This window comes from Nothoprocta perdicaria, unplaced genomic scaffold (assembly GCF_003342845.1).
Source record: "Nothoprocta perdicaria isolate Ctin4 unplaced genomic scaffold, notPer1 scaffold_2, whole genome shotgun sequence".
Classification (NCBI taxonomy): Eukaryota; Metazoa; Chordata; class Aves; order Tinamiformes; family Tinamidae; genus Nothoprocta; species Nothoprocta perdicaria.
The window spans coordinates 1,225,611-1,242,176 of NW_020455204.1; the positions used below are offsets into that span (position 1 = coordinate 1,225,611).

Genomic DNA, 16,566 nt, shown 5'->3' on the forward strand with positions numbered 1-16,566 from the left:
AAAAAAAAAAAAAAAGAAAAAGGAATGACATACTACAAACCACCTTGGCATACGGGAATAAGTGCCTGCAGTGTTAAATGTCAGAGTTTTTCATTTCACTTCTGATCATTTTGACAGCTAATCCCCTTAATGTGCTTATTTCCCAGTCCAGACTGTCTTGTCTTACTTTGCAGATGCCAAAATCCGCAACTGTTCATTAATGAATCACCCAACACAGCAACCCCTTAGCTGTAGCTGTGCAGTCGGGTCTAGTTGAATGTTATTATGTATAACTTGAAAATTATTAAATATTTCTAACAAAGCAACCTCAACGTGCAGGATTTTGTGCACAGGACTGCTCAAGCATCTCACTTTATTCTTGTGTTTCTTGAAACAATTCAATCTGGAGTCTGTTCTTAAAACACGGCCAGATAAATGACCATGAAGTCAGTTCGTGTCTACAGTGCAAATTTATAGCACATTATATATGATACACTCCACTTCAACTGCTCACATTCACAGTTTCACCTGCAAAGCAGCATATCTCAAAGGACCAAGCTGCCTGGTATCTATTTATACTGTAACAGAGGGGATAATCACCGCTTAGTAGCTGACAAGTTAATCCACACTCTGCATAGCCTGTGTGTAGGCACATACTTTGTGGTCCATCTATAAATGGACTGCCCAAAGCCATGCCAGATCTATACCTCAATATCTCTATTGATAAAGCTGAATCATCCTTGCAGACCCTTGTCAGCATGAGGTCAAACCTCGTTTTGTTAATGCACGGGCTAATATGTCACCGTGACGAAGAGCAGACAAAAAGAAGTTAGATTCTCTTCTCAGAACTACATTAAACAAGTAGAGCTGCCTCCACTTCCAGTAATATCTGACAAAATGTGACATGCAGTTTCTCTATTCTCAGCATGGAAATGTTGATGATTAAATTCTGTTTTCATGGGCATAAACTGGATAGCAATATTGATAGGTAGCAAAACGTTCAAGTGCCTGGGCCGAGCATGGGCTGAATCTACAAAGCAGGTGGGAGCAGATGAAGCAAAAGAAGATGCTGCTGTACATTGAAGGGGTGAAAGAAAGATAAAGAGTAAAGCTAACCCTTACTGTTATTGGTGCTGTTGCCATTAAAAGATCCAGCTGCGCTGCTATTGTCTTTCTCTTTGTCTTGATTCTCAAAGTCCATGTTAAGAGACCTGCAGAAACAAAAACCAAACTTAATAGGCAAGTTTCAACCCCCTGTTTCAATTTATCAGCTATGGTCTCATTGCCACCCTGCTAGAGCACCCTCTCCCTGAAAAGGCACTTTAATGGGGTTATGAGAACAAACCCCATACACTCAGAACATCACTATTATTATTGCAGTGTTTCTACAGGACACTGGAAACCAAAGCGTGTCTCCATTTAATTCTCTTTTTGATAAGATAATGTTATCTTGCTTCTCACAGAAGATAATACTGACATTTGGGCAAGAAAGATGACAGAGGGGCAGCACTGCTAGACACTCCCTTCTGTTATCTGGACTGCGTCATCTCTGGTACCCCATATATACATATAAACCCAACAACATATATAACGTGGCCCAAAACCTACCTATCTGAATGCAAAAGGGCAAGTAAAATGAGTGCAGAGAGCTCATGGGTGAGAGTAAAGGTACCACATCAGTTAAAAGAATAGATTTGCATGCACAAAACCCTATACAAGCAGTGATCTCAACAGCCCAGTATATCACCATATGTTGCATAGTACAAAAATGACATTTTTATTCCTGCACTTAAAAAGCCCCAAGCAATGCAGCATTCTCCCACTTTTGTCAGAGCCTGGTCCTTCTAAGCAATTTCTGAATTGCATCTTAACGAATTCTGGCTTCATGTCTCAAAATAGTGCAATTCTCTTCAAGATCTGTCTTGGACAGCAAATATTTCTATCATTAAATTCTAGGTAGTATATAAAAAATACTAGCAAGCAAGTATTTTTCTCAAATAAAAAAAAAGCTATTGCAAAACTTGCAAAAGTAACGGAAAATTATAAAATCTTATGCAGGGAAAGGGACAAACATACAAGCATACCTACAAGCATATATATACAACAAGCTAAATGTGCATGCATAGCATTGCCAGCCAAGAAAAACGTTACAGTAAGACAGACTCAGGAACTTTAACCAAGTTTCTTTCAGCTGGAAATAAATAAGCTATTTTTATTACCTCACATGCTGTTACTAGAATTAGTCACACATTTTATTGGAGTATTTGGAAGCATTTCCATATAACCAAACCTAAACTTCTTACACCTCCTCTGAAATGCGGTATTCAGCTCAAATGTAGCATGCACAGACCCCTGCTGAGACCAGCAAGGTGGAGTCACCACGGTTGTGCAGTGCTCTATAGGAACCGCACAAGAAAAGGTCTTATCCCACAGAATTTACAACCTAATTATCTGAACAAGGAAGGCAGAGGAGGGGGAGGTTTGGAAAGAAAAATCCAACCAATCTGTTTTGTTCTTTGGTATCATGAATTAGTCTAGTACTTTTTGGAGGCATCTAAAACTTCACACACTTAATGTGGGAAGGTCAGAGTCTGCAGCATGAGAAGATCAGTTTTCACCTGCAGATGGGGGATGAAGCTTGTACTTTAATCCTATGCTATCTAGAAGACACAGCCCTGATATTAAAGCAGGAAACCAACCAGCACATATGTGAAATGTATATAATATGGATTTTTATGCTTATCTAATTTATCTATCTTTAAAAACAGTGCAACTTCTGTAAATACCCGCAAAACAAAGCTGGCCTTCATTTCATTTGGGAAGCATGCATATGTTTCTGGCTTAACACCAGATACGTGCATTAAATCAGGCTTTACACAGGAGGAGGGTCATGTCTGGGTATGTGATAGAAGATTCAGCTGTTACCTGCCTGCAAAGTCATCTCACCAGGAACAAAATCACAGAATGGTTGAGGTTGGAAGGGACCTCTAGAGATCATCTAGTCCAACACCCTGCTCCAGCAGGGACACCCAGAGCATGGGGCACAGGGTGACATCCAGGTGGGTTTTGAAGACCTCCAGAGAAGGAGACTCCACAACCTCCCTGGACAGTCTGTTCCATGCTCTGGCACCCTCACAGTGAAGCAGTTCTTCCTTACATGGAGATGGAACTGCCTGCGTTTCAATTTATACCCATTTCCCCTTGTCCTGTCACTGGCCACCACTGAGAAGAGCTTGGCCCCTTCCTCCCTCCCTCCATTCCCCCTTCACGTCCTTGAACCCCACAGAGCATTCAAACCCACAGAGCAGTCTGGAGGAAAGAGCAGCAGGAGCTTGTGCAAGAGGGCACCTGGCCGGCCAGGAGCCATAGGAAACACAGCGCTTCCAGGCCAAGCTCATGCAGTTAAAAACCCACGACTAAAGAGCACATCTGCACACCCCAATTCATTGCTTTTAACTGGTCAAGAGAGTCCCAGCCATTTGGATACACTATAATACAGGTTTGAAAGTTGGAGGCCCAAGGAACAGTCTGAAAGGACATGGAAAGGCAGCGCGGAAGGGCCCAAAGCAGAAATTCCCAACAGCGCCCTAAAAGAAACGCCCCAATCCCAGCGAGAGAAGCAGGTCTCAGCTTTACAGGCCACGCGCTTCACTCTGGGGGGGAATTTACCCTACATGTGCTCCTCTATCCATTAGAGAGGGAGGAGGGCAGGGAATTCACTCCCTACAGCACGAGGGTTAACTACAGAGCCAGACACTCCATTTTTCTCTGGGCCTTTCAGCAAGTAAACCCCTCGAATTCCTCAAGTTCACAGAGCTCCTCTCTTATTGCAGGACAAATCTACTTCTTTTGTAAACCCCTTACAGCTACCTGTAAAGGTATCTGTTTCTACCTGTGATAATTATTAACATTTTTACACATTATCTGTCAGAAGGGCCCGTCACCCAGTAGTTTCAAGAAGATAGCGGGCTTGAGCTACCTTTAAACTTAAGTTGTTCAAGACAGGAGATAAGAATAAACCACCACATATGTCTACACAAAGGGCATTGCGATTTGAAAGATGAAAGACAGGGGAACGCGAGGAGACAGCAGAACAAAACCTGGTTTTACTGACCTCTCCACCCACACGTCAGCGTTCTCTCGTGTTCCCCATGCAAGGCAACAACATCATTTTCTAGAATATGCCCATGTTGCCCTTAATGTGGGTGGGGAGAAGGGGGCACAGCAGCATTTCAGGAGCTGAAGCTGCTGCTCAAATGTAGCTTGGAGCTGAGAGGTCAATCCAAAAGGATCTTTGTAGATTAGAAACCCACGCTGCAGCATTGGATGCCACTAAATCCCTCCACTGAGCACTGTTAGTCTGTTCCAAAAGCATGTAACTTGGAAAGCTATCCCGATTCTAGACGCCGAATCCTTACTTTTGATACCTTCTCCTTCAGGTATAAGTCCCCCCAAATTGCTAATAAGCAGTCCAACCATCACTTCTAACAGTTGGGTGGAATGATGTATGCTAAAACTAGGCACAGCTTTACTTTTGTGCTTAAAAATACGTTAGCAACCCATATATAGTCCTGCAAATATGAAATGAGATATATACAAGAGTTCAACTTACTAAAATGAAAAGCATCAGAATACAGATATTAAAAATACGTGAGTTCAGTTGTCTAATGTGTGCAGCTTTCTTCTTATTCCAAAACTTTTTATAATTTAATTGTATACCGTATTACTGAGGAAATGCAAACAGGCATTGAGACTTTGTAAGCAAAAACACTCTAAAATCCTATCAGCTCATACAAACGATGAGCTATCAGTTCTAATAATCCAGGCTATTGGTCACACAAGTTCAAAGCAGGAAGGTGGTTTGTCACTTTGAAGCACTATGTTAATCAGGCTTTTATTTTCCTTCCTGTTCCTCTTTCAGCAACTTAAAAATAATTTTACCACTTATACAATCCAATCTAGAACTTGCTTATAAATGCACATCCAGTAAAACATTTCTAAAATATTTCTTCACATAAATTATATATCCCTATCTCTCATTCGTAATGGAGAGCTCACTGCAATAGTTGGTTACAATACTACTACATGAAAATGTTTATTTTTTAAAAAGTGCACGTTAAAATGCATAAATAATAATAGGTATAAATATAATATTATTTAACCATAAAGGATAGTTTTCCAGCGGTTCCTTTCAGCACCTGCACAAATCCAAAGGCAGAGCGTCAGCTCGCAAAGGAGGCGTTGAAAGGGATCCGTGTTTGTAGCTGCTCAGCTTTATTCCTCCCAGATTTCCTACATGGGATTTGACTCATAACCCCTTCCAAGACCCAACCTGTTCATCCACATTGCTGCAAAAGATGAAAGATTGAGACTCACATCCCAGGAGGTTTTCTTCCTCCTGAGATTTTAATTGCTGGCGTATATTTAAGATATGGTTCGGGAATTGTTTCTTGGTAAGAAGAGAACTAAATGTCAGATCATTCAAATAAAAACCCACCTATTTCATTCATGCAGGATGAAAAGAAGCCTCGTGCTCCTTTACAACTAAACAGCTACATCTGAAGAACGTGTGGTCTGAGACTACAAATGCAGCAAACAACAAGAATATTTCTTGAAGCAGCAGAAACCCAAATTAAGCAGAAAAACATAAGCTGACAGCGAGTCAGGTGTGCTACCAAAACACGCCCCTCTACCCATCAAAAGGAAGTGATAAGAATATAGGGTGTCTTGGCTACAGTAAAGCAAATCCCATTGGAAAACGATATATTTTTATCATACTATCCACTAAAACTCCAGCAACTGCCCTAATCCTGACTCAGGCAGGAGCCCCAACCCAGCCGAGCGCCCGCCTTTCCGCACACATCCGTGCGGTGACTCGGTGGCTTCCACCCGCGCCGGACAAGCAGCACAGGGCACCTTTCCAAACAAGGCCAATAAACCTATGGAGCAGTGATAAAGGATATTTTCTCGTCGCAAAGATTAGCTGCACACAAGCAACGTCCTGTTTGGAGGGGAGAACATGGCACTGTCTTTACTGAATCATGATCCTGGTTCTAAAGGTCTTCGGGGCCGTGTTACGTGTCCTTTGGCAACTCTGCAACTGCTGATGTCCTATCATATGTGTCACTGCACGTATCAGAATATATATTTTAAGTGTTAGTAAGCTTACTGACTTACTATTTACTGCCGCTAAAGGCAACAAGAACTTGAGCAAGACTCCTTAAGTTTACAAAACAGTGACGAATCTAAGCTGAACTTAAGGGCTGAGTCAACCCAGCTTCTTTCCAGTGCTATTCTACATGGAAAATTTATATAGAACTACTAACCTGCTTTTAAGATCATACAGGTTCCAGCAGATTGATACATAAAATCAAAACTACCAATTATAAGCTCTTCATTAATTTTCTAAAGGAGTTACAATTGGGAGACTGAGATTCCCAGAAATAATTTGGCCTTGATTTACCCCAGGGCTCTGTTGCTTAATGCAGCATGAGACCAAGCACTGGATCTAGATGAAGACATCAGCGTTTTCATTTAAGAATGAGTTATTTTCGGTAGTATCTTTACCCCTTCCAGAAAGTTGCTGTTACACCTATTTTGCCAGTAGTTTTTATTTTACTACTTTAGGGGTTTCCAGATGAATATCATCTTGTAACTCACCACCAGATTTGAATTCCTTAAATAACTTATATCTTAAATAAGTTATATCTTAGAACCTTTTGTTATCTCTATTCCACAACTTTCTGTAAAAAACATTTTTAACCTTTTCTGTTTCCCCCTTCTCTATTAAGCTCTTCTTCATCCTGCAGTAACAGACCACAAATACTTGGATATCTGTATTTTACAAGAGTTGGCTGCAAACGAAAAAAAGAGCACACAGACAACACAGAAATATCACATATAAAATACTATTATTTTAAATATTAAGTTCATCTCTTTCTCAATCATTTTTATACTCTCCAAAGCACAATTTTAAAGGACTGCCTTCAAGGACTAACTTCAAAGTTATCTTGCATATCCTTGTAACTCAATTAGTCATACAATTATGTCTTTCCCAAAGCCAGCTACTTTTTCTTCTGTTTCCATTTCCTTCTAAGAACCAAGAACTATTTCATTTGCATTAGCCACTAATTGGACCAAGACACAATAAAACAAAAGGCATAAACTACATTCAGTCCCTTACTGAGATATTTTTATTTAAAAAAGAAAAAAAATATACAAAAGCTTAAAGAAAAATCTTACCTGAAACTGCCGTAGACTATGAGCAGAATAGAAATCAGGAACGTAGACACTTGACTGGAATCCACAAGGGAATATGCCCTAGAATTGGGAAAAGAAAGGCACTTGTGTTATTATGAATATTCACTTCCCCGGTGTCATTTGCTAATTCTTTTCCTTATCATAATGCCAAGAGAGAATTTCTTTAGAGCAGCAATTGTTAAAAATCTCATGCCATCTAGGAAAATTATATCCACAGCTTCTAAATTAACCTTTTATGCTCAAGACCACAGTATGCAGAACATTCAAAGCACTGTTCAGAAAGGCTTGCAGCAACTGCCTCTAAACTCGTCGCGTTCGGATTCCTCTCACCAAACATATTACACGTGTTTCAGTTGTAACTAACACAACCGAAGCCCTTGGCACATAAATAACAAGAACTGGTTATCTTCAAGGTTTTTTATATGGCTAAACTGATGGTAATAAGTTGCATTTATTATAACCTACTGAATTATTTCCCTATGCCATGCAATCCTGCAGCAGCAGGAGCTGAGGATACTCAGGGCTCCCCAGCAAAATATGCAGTGACCAAGACAAGGGAAACAGTTGCTCCCTCTCCCTGGAGCTGGAATGGGAACGTCGGGTCCAGATTAGGGGCTCCCAGTAACAAAAAAATTCCGACAAACTGGAATAAGCCACGGGAAGGGCTGCCGAGGGGGCTGGGGCAAGAGGTGACCGGGAGCTGATGCCGTCACAGCGCAATTCCCTGTGGATCCAGGGCCAAGAGCATCCCTCTTAGGCGACCAACCACCAAAAATCCCAGCTTCGAGAGCAGTATGGGACCCACATAAATGAACCGGGCAGTAATTCCAAGATACAGACCACTAAGCAAAGGCGGATTAGAGCTATCAAACAGCTAAAGAATCACTCAGCCCACTGCCAATTTAAAAGCAATTCAGAGGTAATTACCGTAAGACTAGGCAGACACTTGAAAATAAACACATTTGTAATATGTAAACACAAATGCGGACTTCCCAATATAGAAATCTAACGTTAAGCAAAAAATAGAGTGCTTCTTTCTGATGAAATTAGATGCTCATGGAATAAGCTTTTAAGGAAGGAGCAACTAATGATTTTCATTAATTACCATGAATAATTTCAATATTAGCCCATGCAAAAAGCGAAAAGCGAGTGCACTCTTTGCCCACGAAACTGGACATTTTTCTTCATTTCAGTCATGCCTGACCTTCGCTTCCAAGGTTGTGCCAAACAGCTCTTAAAATAATCCATGAAGATCAATATCCCAAGCTGCAAAGACGCTTAAGATGCAAGCGGGCACTTATAGTAAGCACATATAACTGCTCTGCAGGTGCTACACAGTTAATTGAGTGTTAATGTAGCCACTGACTACAAATAAGCAGAGAGGGGGAAGAAGGAAGGGCTTCCAGGTGATGATCCAGGTTGATGTCCCCTTAGGAGCTCGGTACAGGGAGCAGCTCTCCCCTCATCCAACTTAAAAGGAAAAGGAAACTTCACATCCTGTTTGGATTGGAGAACGAACGGCGGAATTTATCTATTAAAAGAATCTTCTGGAGCTCCAGATTTGTGAGGCAAAAACGAGAGGACTGAAGGGAATCTTGCCTGGGCTTAAGCATGTCCAGAGCTGGGCGTTAAACTTTATTAACTGATGCTCGTAAAATTATATATTCATGAATCCACAAATATTTTTGAGATGAGCAGTATTTTGTGGCAGATTCATCACTCAGCAGCAACTCTGAAAGCTGTAATAATTAAAATGCCATTTGCCTGCAATTACTAAACATTAGTACTTACTATCCAAGTAAGGCTGTAAACGTTAGAAAGATTTATCGAGCGGATAAAACAAGGCGCATGGATCAATCCTGTGCATAATCCATTAAGGCCGGTATTAAAAATTGAAGGCCCTTGGGAGGAATGGAAGAAACTAAGTGAAATTATTCTAAATAATAACCTGAAATGCCATAAATCCATGGATGTGGATGACTAGGACAGCTCTCTGCAAAGTCTAAGCAAGGGAGGAACCACGAGCAAAGCGCTTCCAGGCTGCACAAAGAGATGGCACTGGTTGAACCGGGCGCGCGCCACAGACCCAGCAGAGCTCCCCGGCTCCTCTGCTTCGACATCGGTCAGCGGGAGCTCCAAATAACTCCAAAAACGACATTTTTGGTGGTTCAGGTCGACCCCATGGTGGCCGGGAGCAATCCTCAGCGCTGCCTGCGTGGCAACCCGCAAAGAAAAGAGGTTTCTGCTGCTTACTCTGAAAATATTCCCAAATACCGGCTCAGGTTGGGCTGAGGACTGCTGTCTCCCAGAGGCTTCATCGCAGCTTCGTGGTTCGGCCGTGTGCTGTATGACAACCACCACCAGCCCATTTTTAAACTCCACTATGAGCAGGGCTTTGCTCATAGGGCTTTGCACGCAAAGGCCAGCGCCGCCGTTCCCGAGGAAAGGATCAAGCAGGAATCTCGCGCCACCACCCCTCGCATTCAACACCCAGGCAAGGAAGCTGCTTGGGCCGTTATTTATTCAGGCTATCGGAGCGACTCTTGCTGACTCAGGCGAGTAACTAATGGCCAGAGCTACCCGCTGCACCCCAGCGCTCCATAAATCCTGCTGCCCACATGGTTGGTGTTCCCAGCCAACGGGCAGGGAGATAAGGGCTCCAAGACCTCCCCTAGGCGCCGGGTTCACACTCGAGACCTGCAGCTTTCCAAGGCCAGGATCGATTTTAATAAATCCCCGGCTCGCGGGCGGTTCTTCTGGGCGGCTTCCCGGCTGGGACACATAGGGCATCCAGCCGTGTGGCTCCATAGGGAGGGAATTGTGCTCCGGCCTGGCACGGGCTTCCCCCACGGAGCCAGCCCAGGGATGCCCCGGCGGGCACGGGCAACGCGCGGCCTATTCCGGGAGGGAAACAAAAGCGAATAACGGCTGCATTCCCAAGGGAACAGAGCACGGCTGTATTCCCCAGGGAATAGAGACCTCCATTCATTCCCGGCCGGGAAAGATGTTCACAGGGTAATGAAAGCTGTGGCGTTAGATCAGGACAGCTGCCATAGGGCCAAGCTCACCTTCCTTCCCTGGAAACATCCACCCCATACCCAGGGCTTTGAGCCATTTCTCACCTAAAAGACATTTTCCCCCTGCCATTCTTATAATCTGCATTTTAATTCCCCTGCTCTCGTTATTTCTTTTATATTTCTGCCCAGGGAAACTCCGCAGTAAATGCACACACCTTTTTTTCTTTCCCTTTTTCCTTTCCCAGCTCTTCTTTATCACCAAAGATGCACGGTTTGCAACAGGGAGCCCTCCCAAAGCAGGAATCCCAAAGTGCATGGGAACAGCCTCCTCCTTTTGCCGGTTCTGGTGGCTTGTGTACCCCCCCCCCAAAAATCCTTTTGTCTTAAAAAATTGGGAAAATTTGGTGCAACTAAAAGAAATCCCTTTTGTTTGCACAGTCTATGAAATGAAGATGTAATAAACCCGATCCCTCCATGTTTCGGTAGCAAATGCCACTTCCCTCACTTGCAGGTGCCACAGAAATGCAACTGCAGTTCACGTGGAGAGAGAAGTCTGCACGTCACTGTGTTCATCAAGGACCCAACTACTCAAAGGCTTTCAAGATTAAGAGGAAAAGAGAAAAAAAAAATAATAAAGGAAGGCAAAGACACTCCATAGGCTGCTGTAAGGATGCGCTAGAACACAGCAGAGAGGCTTTTTAATTTGCTTAAAGGTGCCAGATCTGTAACCCACAGACACCTATTGAGGAATGAGGGAACACCGCACTGATAGGAACGTCAGCAGATGGTTTAATTCGGTGTCTTTCCCCACGTTAAGACTAAATAACAACTCGATCAGTCCCAGTCAACATTTACACTCCCCAGCTGTTAAAAGTCACCAGTGAAAACTGCAGGACTTCTCTTGACCGCCAGTCCCGGCCCTTCCAATTGCGGTTTCAGCCCATACATTTTCCATGTTCACCAAGTCCTTTAAAACCGGTAGGGACAACCCCGCTCCCCTTCCTGCCAGGATAAACAGGATCCAGGCTTGGATCCACCTGCACGCTGCAGTTTCGGAAAGACGGGAGTGCTTGAGGAGCAATCCCGAGGGCTCTTCAGCCACATGAAAAGCTGTGAGTTCCCACTCGATCAATAGGGCACTCTTCATCTCACGCTTAAAATATCCCAATTATTTTTCATGGCTGCTGTCTCAGGACTGTAGGAGACACTAACCCGTGTTACCTGCCCGGACACGTAAGCTGCTTTCACAACCTCCCTTCTCTTCCAGAGCAGCCTCCTACCTGCGCAGCAGCACCAGGGCTACAACGATGCAGCTTCCTCCTTGCCCTGTTATTCACGGGTCATTTTTAGAAGTTAATAAATGCACTCAGCTTGCGCCCCTGTCGCTTAGTTCAAAGGGATCCAAAAGAAAAAACAAAGGGAAACAAAACAATAAAAACTTTGGCTGGAAATTTGGTGTCAGCTATGGAGAAGCTTCTCCCCACCCCTTCCCTCCAAGGGCTTCATATATTTCCCAAGCTCTTTAATGCGCTTATTACATCAGCCATTGCTGTTGTAACAGAGCAAACGCGAACCGAAAATCAAGAAATTCTCGTTGGTGAATCCCAGACAAGGAGAAGATGAATATTTGGCAATACTGGCCCTATGCACCCTTATTTGGGGCCATACAAAAGAGCATATCCTTACCTAGGAGGTTTTTCTGGAATATATTGGTCTGCCTGCCATTTCTTCAAGCATCCTATTAACTATTTTATTCCTTAAAGAAGGCAGAGGGAACGCACAGATCAGACCGGTTTATTGCCCTGGGTAACTTGCTGTTGGTGTTTTGGTGCAAGGCAACCTGGAGCTGTAACCTCGTTTATTAAGAGGGGCAAATCAAACCCAAGGGTTCCGGAGGGCAGCGCCGGGGCACGCAAGGAGGGCACCACTGCGTCCGCCAAGATCAATCACCACTAATTGTGCAGATATTCATTTTGCTGGGGGGATGGACTCATTTCACAAGCAAAGCTAATAGTAATTTTTTCCTTAACTGGATTCCAGGTCAAGGGTAAAACCAAAAAGCCTCTCTTTTAACTGCTTTAGGTGTGCAAGACATGTATATATTTAAGAGCCACCATTAGGCTTGCTGCCAAGCCAAAGTTACCCTTTACACTCCATTTTCATGTTAAAGGGACAAGCATGAAGTCATGGCACCGAAACAGTAAACACACCTCTACATTAATCCATTCTTTGCTGTGATTCATAGGAAAAACAAGCAAATTCCTATGGATTCATTTACATTCAGGAATAGTCTCACCTAATTGTCATCTGCAGATTAGATCTGTTAAGTCTGAGTAGTTTATGGAAACGTGGGTCATCTAGGGAAAAAGAAGCCATGAATTGCCACATACACACACAGAATAATCAAGGTTTGGATCCAGGCATGCACTTCGAAGTGAGAAGGAGAATAATATAATAATAATTAAAAAAAAATAAGAGAATAATTCCTCTCTCCATCAGACATAGATCTCAGGACAACATTTTCATATTATTAGATACCAAAAACTAAACTAAACCAGAAATAACTGACACATCTGTTTTAAGAACCTCATTCCTTCTTCTATTCCTTCTCAGAGGGCTGTTTTCCTTAAACTCTCTTCCCAAATAACTGCCAAGCTCCCAGCTAAACTGCTGAGTGCAACCGCTCCAACAGGTTCCCGTTGGGAAGGGCCAAAGGACATGGTCACCAAGACACCAGGAGAGACACCCAGGCAAACCCCATTGGCTGTTAAAGCCATTACCTGAACCACCCTGCTGGCTCTCCAGACTGTTTGCCAAGAAAAAAGGCAATTTGGTGTTTTACAACACTCAAGAATTATGGGAGCTGGAGGGTTTCCAGGCTGCACATTCGCCAGGAACTTTCCCAAGCAGGAGCCGAAGGGAAGGAATGCACTTCTTCCAAAGGACACAGGGCAGAAGTGCTCCTCCAGTCCAGTGGGACCAGACTGGAGTTAAACAGGATATTGGGCAGAACAATGTGCAATCAACAGCTAATATTTAAAAAAATAAAATGCATATTTGAATATATTGTCCTGGACACATGTATTTGCTTGAGAAGGATGCACCCAGCACCAAAACTAACATCCAAAAAACATGCTGAGTGTCCTTCGTATTATTGCAAGAGGAAATACAACCCTTATTTCACACACTACATTTATGGACTGAATGGTAAGCTGAACACCTAATAGTCACCTCTTACATATACACAAAAATAAACTGATGTTTTCAGGTTTGTTGTTTTATTGGGAAGGGCTGGTTGTTTGGTTTGGTTTGGGCTGTATATACCTTGACCTTTAAAAAAAACAATTACTTTTGCACCTTCTTGACAGTTTAATCTAGAGGAACCCAACTTCAGATATGATTTGTCTATGTTGGTTTGAGTATCAAGGGTCAGGAGCACGAGAGAGCCCTACAGGCCTCTGCCTATATATAGGGCTATGAAATATCTCGCTCAAACATTTGCCCTTACAACGGGTGGGGCTGCTGCTGACAACCCTTAGTTTATTCCGGGGAAAGGAAAAGAGGTGGGAAAGTCACCTGGGCAAACTTGACCTGGGGACCCAGTGGTTTTGTGGCAACGTCTTCACGCAGCTCAGGGTGGAAGGAGGCAGGAGGCAGCGAGGGGCCTGTGCCGAGTGTGACCGAAACACTCCACAGAATCAGAGGATGGTTGAGGTTGGAAGGGACCTCTAGAGATCATCTAGTCCAGCCCCCTGCTCCAGCAGGGACACCCAGAGCACAGGGTGGCATCCAGGTGGGTTTTGAAGACCTCCAGAGAAGGAGACTCCACAGCCTCCCTGGGCAGCCTGTGCCAGGGCTCTGGCACCCTCACAGTCAAGAAGTTCCTCCTCACATGGGGATGGAACTGCCTGGGTTTCAATTTACACCCATTAGCCCTTGTCCTGTCACTGGCCACCACTGAGAAGAGATTGGCCCTTTCATCCCTCCATTCTCCCTTCATGCACTTATACATACTGATCACATCCCCTCTCAGCCTTCTCTTCTCCAGAGCAAACAGGCCCAACTCACTCAGTCTCTCCTCGTACGAGACATGCTCCAGTCCCTTAATCATCTTGGTTGCCCTCCGCTGGACCCTCTCTAGAAGCTCCAGGGTACCTTCTCCTCCAACGCAAACCTGACTGGAGCTAAATTACACAAAATGAAACTTGCTATTTCCCCTGGACTACACTAAGTTAGCACTGGTTTAACCATGTTAGTTTTCACAACAGGTGCGTGAGTCCCCGCAAGCTGTGATATTTTGTAATATTTTCTGTATTTCAGTCTTTCCAGATCTGTTTTCTCTACTGAACTACACAACTGTAGCAGCCAGTTGTGTCATCACTATTCTTCAAAACTAGAATAAAGTTATTGGGCCACAAGAGCACTTATAATCTACAGCTTTCCCAAGAGCTTCGTTACCACTGAAGGGTCCTATCACAAAATAAAACACGCAGGATGGCACATTCATTAAGAGGCCTGTCAAATAACCTCAAGCACCACTAAAAAGAACATTCAGTGAGGCACAGAAAGGAGCCTACGGCACTTGCAAGGGCCAAGCTGTTAAATATTTTCCTTAAGTGCTTCAAAGGAACCAGAAAAAGAAATAAGGTTAATTTGTTAAACTCTAAATAAATAAAAGAAATGCATCACCTGTGATTGTCTCCCTGGTTGTACCCACTTGCACAAGACTGTTGCGTGCTGCAGGGGAAAGACTCAAGCTTTGCTCTAGCATCATGTCAATGGCCAGAACAAAATGTAAATACAGTGTTTTTAGGTGAGAATAATAGCAATTGTCAGAACAAGTTACAGATATAAATACAAAGATATCTGGCAAAACGTGACAGTTGCAACTTAACTACGAGAACTGCTCAAAATAGCAAAATTTACAAAGACAACTTCCCTCCTCTGGAAGACTCTTTCAATAAACAAAAAGAACCGAGTATCAAAGAAATATTAAAGATAAACCATAAATAAGCAAAAGAAGGACTGGAAGAGAGAGGGGAGCCTCTACGTGCAGCCCCTCTCTGGCCCAGCCACGAGCAACGTGGCCTTGTGGATTCGCCAGCAGAGCAGGGATCTCCGCAAAGGTCAGGCCAATACTGAGCCTACCCCAACGCTCTGCTCAAACAGCTGGGCCATCTAAATTACCACTTCGAGCTGTATGAATATTCCAAAAATAACTCTTTTGCATCAGAGGGAAAAAAAAACAAAATACAAAAAGGGCAAAGGATGGGTGCGGTTGCTGTAATTGAAGTCAACAGAGCGCCACTGTGCAGCTGCCTACAGTTTCTGCTCAAGGGCCTCATGGTGACCCAGATGACGTTGTGTTTTCGAGGAGGACCATGTGGGAGCCTCACACGTCACCGTTGGCCGGGAGGTTTTCTACGGCCTTTACAGAAGACTTTCTCAGGACGCAGCGCTGCCAGTTTCTATCCCGGCCGGACTACAAAGCAGGATTTTCAAGCGCTCAAGGAGCGGCTCTGTGGTGGGAGGAGAGCTGCTGCAGATGGCTGCTACGTTTGCATTTTATTGCGCCCATTCGAGTAACACGGAGAGGCTAAAAGGCTCCCGAAGCCTTCAGCAGAGGCTCCAGCACGGGCTTTTATGGCCGCGAGTCCTCTACTCGACAGAAGGGCTCATTAGCAGGGACTACAATCTCCTCTCACGCCAGGATGCTCCCTGTGCCCGGCCTGCAATAAAACTCCATTTACAGCTGGAGGAGGAGGAGGAGGACAGGCCTTTTCCGCGGGAGTGATGGGCGCTCCGAACAAAGCACTGCCAGGATGGCCTGGAGGTGCTGGAGCGCTGAGGGGACAGCCAGGACACCTTGGAATGGCCTGGACACCCCGGAGCGCCAAGGGGACGGCCCGGATGCCTCAGCACCTCCTTGTCCCCATGGGGAGAGGAAGAGAAGATCCAGACAGGTTCAGATGCTGCTGCACAGAAAAGGACAACAACCCATTTATTTAACCATTCTCAGCTATAAAATGAATGATTTGCACTGCAGTATCTGTGCTAACAAGTTAAATAAATAAATAAAATCTCATCACGGCGCAGCCTTTAGCGTCTCAGGTGACCCTAAATTGAGGCTAAAAGTTGCCTGACCTGACAAAACAAGGGTGTTTTCATTGTTTGGAATTTAAATATTTGCCAAATTTTCATTGTTACCCAATAAAGGGTCAGGAAAAGGGCAGTGAGTAAAGACTTCATGTCCCTCTCATAAGGATTCTGCAAAGCCATTTTTCAGCCTTTGAAAACAACACGTCCCATT

The 16,566-nt window shown here is 43.9% G+C and overlaps 1 protein-coding gene across 1 annotated transcript in view; it reads right to left on the reverse strand.

Moving 5' to 3' along the window:
* SPPL3 (signal peptide peptidase like 3) overlaps positions 1-9,557 on the reverse strand; it is a 25,733-nt gene extending 16,176 nt beyond the window's left edge. The window contains exons 1-3 of the mRNA XM_026037442.1: positions 9,493-9,557; positions 7,222-7,299; positions 1,102-1,190 (exon numbers count right to left, since the gene is read on the reverse strand). Coding sequence (XP_025893227.1) covers positions 1,102-1,190; positions 7,222-7,299; positions 9,493-9,557 — 232 coding nt within the window. The remainder of the gene's footprint in view (positions 1-1,101; positions 1,191-7,221; positions 7,300-9,492) is intronic.
* Between the last annotated feature and the right edge of the window lie 7,009 nt (positions 9,558-16,566).